Source organism: Egretta garzetta, unplaced genomic scaffold (genome assembly GCF_000687185.1).
Source record: "Egretta garzetta isolate BGI_Z169 unplaced genomic scaffold, ASM68718v1 scaffold424, whole genome shotgun sequence".
Lineage (NCBI taxonomy): Eukaryota > Metazoa > Chordata > Aves > Pelecaniformes > Ardeidae > Egretta > Egretta garzetta.
In genome coordinates this window covers 849,853-857,185 of record NW_009259489.1, presented here as the reverse complement: position 1 = coordinate 857,185, position 7,333 = coordinate 849,853, and the positions used below count along the sequence as shown (strand labels likewise).

Here is a 7,333-nt window from a genome sequence, read left to right as displayed (position 1 = left end):
AAGAGGCAATGGGCACAAACTGAAATACAGGAAGTTTCACTTAAACATAATAAATAACTTTTTTACTCTAAGAATGATCAAACACTGGAATCAATTTCCCAGAGAGATTATGGAGTCTCCATCCTTGGAGATAATCAAAACCCAATTCGACACAGCTCTGAGCAACCTGCTTTTCATGACCAAGCTCTGAGCAGGAAGCTGGACTAAGTCCTTAATTAGAACAAGATTCCAAGTGTTTAATAGAACCCCAACATGGGGGGAGGATCTGTATTTCCACCCTGGTTTCCATGCCCCTTATCAGGGTAATTAAAGGACCGATTAAACGTTTTGAATCACCTTATTGCCCCAACGTATTTGGATGATAGCCACTGAAAAATAATTTGTCATAAAGAATCATTTACAATAGTTACAGAATAAAATTACGTTAATGCTATAACCAGTGGTACTCAGTAAAAGATGCAGGGATCCATTTCTTACCTGTTGCTATAGAGAGCACTACTCCTTAAAGAAAAGTGTCTACTTCTTCCAGAACTACTCTATTAGCATTTATATCATAGACTATTAATTCTAGAGTACTTCATTCAGGCAATGTCTTCCAGCTTGCCAGACAAAAGGGAAATGCTGCTTACAACAGTGCCAGATTTGCTTAGGAGCCAATAGGGTTCGGAAAGACGGCCGTATTTCCTCAAAGCAGCAGGTGAGGTGTTCACTGACAGGGCAGCTTGGGGGAACATTTCAGAGCCACTCAAGCACCACTAACGAGGAGATGGTTGCCTACACTGCAAGCACATGCCCAAGCCAGGAGCCACGGGTAACTGGAACCAACAGGTCTCTCTCATCTTATTTTCATTCCAACGCAATGTGAAAACGAGGCAGCTTTCTCCCTCCACAATCCAGAATTTCTTTTTCTTACAACTTAAACACTGCTGCATATGGTGGATAAGGAGAAAAAAGCAAACAGGAAAAAAAGGTACGATACACCTATTTTCATTATGCAGTTCACTGGAAAACTCCTAGTTTGAATAGTCTGTTCATTAATAACGTACCACCAAATCATGTATACACTGCTAAAACGCTTAAGTGTTGGAGGCTGCAGAGTAGCTGACAATTTTGCATTAAGCTGCTGCATAAAAATGGAGGGAAAGAATACAAGGAGTTCCTTTCTGAGGTCCTAGTGATCCCCAGAGCTAATTTTAATGTTAGCAATTGCTTTTCATATAAAGTGGCCAATGATTATTACACAGCTACCACAGACAGCGTATTTGCCCAAGTGGCTTCAACCACCCTTGCTCAAGTATTCAACATAGCCAAAGCTCTGGGCAAAGTGTTTTTCCTCTAACAATGTTTTTTCATATAAATGTGTGCAGTCTTAAGACAAACTCAAGCACTTACAGCAAGCACTTAACTTTGCAAAACAGGGAACATAAGGCAAATATCTACTTTTACTTTTCCCCTAAGACGTTTCTACACTGTGTGAATCAAACCATGTAAATCAGTTTACCTGATCTGCCATATCAAGTCTAGCTTTGTGACGGAGAAGAAAATCCACCACCGACATATGACTTCTCGCGACAGCAAAATGGAACGCGGTGCGCTTCAGCTGAAATAAGCAAAGCTTTGGTTGTTAAGTCCACAATACACTTCTTTTCCTTGTGCAGCTGATCAGGATTTCTGAATTCTCTGATTATTAACAAATGTATTTGTTAATAATTAACAAATGTATTTGTTAATATCCATACATTTGCATGTTTCTGCTTCTACAGCCATGCTTGGTCTTTATCTTCATTTTTGTTCCCTTGGATAGAATTTAGGTATTGATCTCAAAGATTTTTTTGTAGAACCAGAATGGTTTAGTAGCATTGCCCCTTCACTGAAATTCACTGAAACGTCAAAGTGGGATTAAGTAATCATATACTGATGAGAGGAGACGCATGCAGTACAAGAAGCAACCATGTTTCCTATTTTATTATATGGTTTGATTTGAAAAGTTGAGGACTGGATTTACACAATTAGGTTTGCTGTTGGTATCCTCCTTGCTGTTGACTATATCACTGCAATGCATGACAAGATTCCTCCCTCATCCAGTACTAGTCACCTTCCCAGACTGAGTCATTATCTATGTAAATGAAGCTTCCACCTTGCAAACAGTGAGTAATTTTACACAGGTGGATAGGCTCAACACTTATCAGGAACATTTGATTAATTTTTCATTAGAGTAATTAATGGTGTGAATTTAGAAGGGATTGGTTAATTAAACTTCAGTAGAGAGAGTTTTGCTTCCAGTCAAAGTGAACATAACTGGGTTTAAGATAATTTACTGAGGCTTTCCATACAAGGATATACAAGTGATTTAACCAATTAACTTAAAAGTCAGTTTGGATTTGTTCTCTTACCCTTCTATGCAGATCAGCTGACTTACCCAAGTATAAGTCTAAATTTACAGCCATATGCATTAAAAGCATAAAAAGGTGGGATTTATGACATGCATTTATGCCAGAAAAAGCATCTTGCACAGAAATAATTCTATCAACTCACCTTTTGTCAGCCTCGCTTATTTGGCTTGGGAGTACAGGGGCAGAAATGATCAACATGAACAAAAGAATGGTTTTGCCAGTATAAGCTGCATCCCCACTACGATAATCAATCAATGCACAACACCCATGTAGCTACGCTAGTAAATCCCTTATACTATATGTCTGGTTAAGGATGACAGAATAAAGATTCAAACTACTGGACTGGAAAAGTAGTTTAATTTCCCGAATTCTGGAAAGCAATAAGGAAGCAAGAACTATTTTTTAAGTGACTTTTTAGAGTAGTATGTAATTGATGGGCACACTGTAATTGTTCAAGAGAAGTATATTCAGAAGAAATCCCTCTCTTTTTCACAAATGAACCAAGGAATGCACCTCTACTATGTCCTCAGTTCCCCAGTGAGTAAAAATGCATGTGGGCATGGGAAGCAAGTTTTTTCAGAACCCATGATTAAGTAATATTGGGTGTTCATGGGTAGACAATTTACATGTAGCCACTGATGGCAAACTGTTTTCCACAACTCCCAGGTTAATATCCCAACTGCTCTATTGCTGTTGAACTACCTCTAATGTGGAACGCAGCACTATATTTTTGTTACTGTGAAGTACACATCCTCAGATTTTAGAACCAGAGTTGATGCCAGCATAAAAAAAAATGCATTTTTTGTCTATCTATCTAGGGTAAATCTGAACTCTGATCTCATCCTGGAGCCAGAGGATGGGGTAGAATGCTCCTGTGGTTCCATACAAACCAAACAGCAACTCTTCACACTTGAAATTGGTAATGCTAGCGGCATAAATTTATTCTCAAAGTGACTGTGAGGTTAAGTCCTCCCACTTTGAAAGACAGGGAACTCGAGAAATTAGTCACCCAAGATCACAGAGGAAATACTAGAGCAGGGACCACAATTCAGAAGTCCTTAGTTCCCAGCGTGAGGCACAGGCTGGTGGCTAAATGCAAAGACCCGTGAGTTATGCTGCACAAATCCTACTGTCCATGCTGGACATCTGAAACATTTCTTAATCAGGTCCTAGAAGGGACGCCCACAGCTTCACCACCTTGCAGCTGACAGGGCTAGCATGCTGGGGTTCTACCATGCAACCCTGAGGAGTCACGTTTCAGATCAGTGATCTGTCAGACGCTTCATACTCACCGCATCTACAGCATTTATATTAACATTATTTTTAAACAGCTTTTCCATGGTTTCCAAATTGTTCATTTTAGCAGCATATTGAAATTCTCTCTCATCTGGCAATACTGTGGAGAAACATGATGAAAAACATGTATTACTAAAAAATAGCCATAACCAACATAAGGGATTATGATACTGTTCTTACCTTCTGTTATTTGTCCTGATTTCATATGTTATGAGAAGCATTTGGTTCTCATCACAGAAGTGTTCCAGGGTTACATTTTCCTCCTCTAGAGACATCTGGCTGATGTTTCTAGTTTCAACTTTTAAGTGCAAATAGAGGTAGACTCCTCACAGCATGGATTACCATTATTTGTACTCCTCACAGGAACAAGAGTTCATTTATGAAGCTCTTGCCATCTAAATGGGTCCCAAAGCTCTTCACAGGCATAGCACTAAACAGTACAAACTGCAGAATTTATTTCCTATTCTTGGAAAAGTTGCTCTGTTTTAAAACAGAACACACCACCAAAATACATAAAAATGTATAGCAGTAACCAAATGGTATGACCCGGCTGAAAAACAAACAAACAAACCAGGAGTTTTACGGGGTGGGGGTGGGCAGGAGGGGGAAGGTATGTACTTGGAACTCAAAATGTGGAATATACTATTAAATTGGGACATTCCTTTAATGTCTCAATCCGAAAAAGAACATCTGCTTGGTCAACTAAAGTAGCTGCCGCATGCATTTAGACACCCAATATTCAGTAACTTTGGAAAATAAAATTCCAGTGACTGATAACTGGTTTAGCTAACTTAGAGGCCAGAGTATTTCTCATGTTTCTACCTTAATGTTCAATTAATCACTTAGAAGAAATTAGTGTAGCGGTTAAAGCAGTTGTAAAAACGTCATTAGATATTTTTAATTTCTTAGCATATCACACTTGAAAAGTTAACCACTCAGATATCGTCTGTCTAGAATATTTTGGTCTGGAAGCCACTTGTCCAGTGATACCACCAAAGAGGACAGCGCTCTGTTGAGCTAGAGACTGCAGCAATTATCTGTTCCTTAGAGGCCTCTCACGCAAGCTCATCCTACTGCATTATGTCTAAGTTCATTAACGCCTAATAAGAATACATCCTGAGGCAGTATGACTGCAGAGCATCCTAAGGCAAATCAGTATGGCATTCACTTAATTGCATTTTACATGTTACCCATTATTATAATCTCAGTGGGAATAGTCACAGTTGTACTGTGAAAAACAAGCTACAAATTAAACTGGACACTTGTGAAGCTGTTTCCAGTTTTCCTATGACATTATCCAAGCACCTCACGCAACAGCGGCTTCCTTCCAAAATTCTCTGGAAATCACAGAATATTACTTGTTTGTTTTAGAACATGGGGGGACAGCCAAAGGAAAAAAAAAAGCAGCTGTAAGTAAAAATGCATCCCTGGCATCTGTGACAAGGAGTGTGGCTGACAGTAAAATCAGCATCCAGCAGAGCTTTCCACTACCTTGATTTCAAACAGGCATAAGCCAATGGTCGCAGGATATCTTGCTCTAGGCCAATTTGTGGCAAACATGGAAACAAAACATAGAGCACCGATTAGCTGCAATTAGTTATAATTAGGCCACGTTAATTCCTACTGACTGCTGATGAGCACTCACACGTGTATCCTACATGAGGATGCAAAGGTAAATGCTGTTGCATCTCAGGATTTCAGGAACAATCCCAACAGTTTACTCACATTGCATTCAAGAAACAAGAGAAAATGATGTTTCTGTACTGTATCTGCATCAGCAAGGACAGCTTTGTGGTAGTTCTGAGACAGAATTAATGGCTGGTCTCTTCTCTCCTGTCCAGAAGTCATGAATTGGCTGTATGCTGTTAAAAACCTTTGCTCTGGGCGTGATGTTTCTTAATAATCTCTCTTAATACCTTTTAATTCAGGAGTTAAACACAGTGGCAATCCAGACACACCATGACTCTGACTTGCTGCACCACCTTTTGCTGCTTTTGCAAAATGATTTTTTCATCCATGAAATTACAGTTGCATAGAGTTGTCAGAGTACAGATTTACAGAACTTTTCTATCCAAGCTCGTCTCTCCAGGATTTGGTACTCTGTGCGTTATCAGTAATCACTCTATTTTCAAGTAACAGCAGCAATTGATTATCTATTTGTGGCTGTCAAGTCTTTTTAGGTCGTTGATTTCTTTGGCTTCATAAAAAATGTCTGGCTTATTGCCCTACAGGTTATATCATAACTATATAAATTATATTTATAACTACAAAATAGTTATATTCATTTTTTCTTTTGAGCTAATTAAAAATAGTAATTCTATCAGTTGATCTTCTTTGTAGAGAACCCTGTCTGGGGTATATTGAACACCCCAGCATTTCTCCTCTCTTGGAAGGGCAAAGAAGTAAAAAGATGCAGAACAGTAAATCTCTTTATCGACCTGAAAACAAGTAAGTCTTCCTCAACAGAGGCTCAAGCTTTGAGGTACCTTCCATTTTTATTTCCTCATTATTTGTACCTTATTTTAGTGGCCTCAATCTGTCTTTCAGCAACACAACAAATAAGGATGACTTCCAATGAAGTAAAAAAGCGCACCAGAGGTTTCAGTACTCATAGACAATGGAAATCTTTCCACCACCACCACACCTATTTTTAGTTTCCTGCTGTGGTATCCACAAGATGAAATCTGTCATTGTCTCAAAAAGCACACAGAAAAACTCCATGAATTTGCCAAAGAGTTCCAAGGAGTCAAAATACATAAATAATAGTTCATAATAGTTCATAATTCAGATTCAAAAAGCAACAAAAATTATTTTTACTCTACTGTTTCTAAAAAATAAATCATATATTTAATAGTTTGGTATAATTTTCAATCTTTTCTCTACCTTTTCTTGTTTGTTACTGGAAATAAAATGGCAAAGCAGGTGTTAAGTCATGAGAATCTTTTTCGAAAATAGTAATTTTCCAGTTCAAAGAAGTCATGGGGAAAAGCACCTATTGAGTCCAACTATTTGTTTCTTGTCTTGATCTGCCCTCTTTGCCAGCCTGGAGGCAGGAAGCATGCCCCAGGAGAATGGCTCCTAGCTGTCACGCTGTGGTCACAGGACAGGGCCACAGCGGGGTTTAACAATTACTGCTCAGTTTCCACAAATAACCCGCTTTCACTAATTGCAGCCCATGCTGGTGAAGGCTGCTCTTCCACAAACCAGTTTGCGGGATGAAAGCTGGCGACTAGGAGTTTTGCACAACAGTTGTGAAGATGTTGGCAGGTGCTCAGCCCCAGGGATGAGACCGATGCCAGCAAAACCCCTCAGTCAGCTTCAGGGCTGTTAAAGCGGGGCGCTGGGCAGTTTGCAGGACCTGCCCCTTGTATGGACCCTTGTATGCCCCACACGGACAGGCCAAACTCAGCTCCCGATCCCACATCCACACATCCTTGCTGAGGTCTTTTACTATGCATAAAGCAGCTCATATGTTTAACCTCCTCCGTTCTTCCCCCCACTGTTCATTTTGTTCTTTAGTCAAGGCAAAAAGGGGGTTTGGGTGGACCCCACCATCCCAGCAGCCCCGATAGCGCCTGCTGGGCTGCCTCCAGGCCAGGTGGCCCAGGGCTGTGCCACCCGCAACCAGGGGCCCACGGCCAGCG

General features: G+C 40.0%; 2 protein-coding genes across 3 annotated transcripts in view; both read right to left on the bottom strand.

The window, feature by feature from the left end:
- Positions 1-7,333, bottom strand: part of ANKDD1B (ankyrin repeat and death domain containing 1B) — a 28,747-nt gene that overhangs the window by 20,842 nt on the left and 572 nt on the right. The window contains exons 3-4 of the mRNA XM_009637268.2: positions 3,686-3,789; positions 1,502-1,600 (exon numbers count right to left, since the gene is read on the bottom strand). Coding sequence (XP_009635563.1) covers positions 1,502-1,600; positions 3,686-3,789 — 203 coding nt within the window. The remainder of the gene's footprint in view (positions 1-1,501; positions 1,601-3,685; positions 3,790-7,333) is intronic.
- The window catches only part of POLK (DNA polymerase kappa), a 40,172-nt gene continuing 36,571 nt past the window's right edge, over positions 3,733-7,333 (bottom strand). The window contains exon 19 of one of the 2 annotated variants that reach the window (XM_035892814.1): positions 3,733-3,789. The gene's annotated coding sequence lies outside the window, so the exon portion shown is untranslated. The remainder of the gene's footprint in view (positions 3,790-7,333) is intronic. The other variant, XM_009637237.2, reaches the window with a different exon arrangement.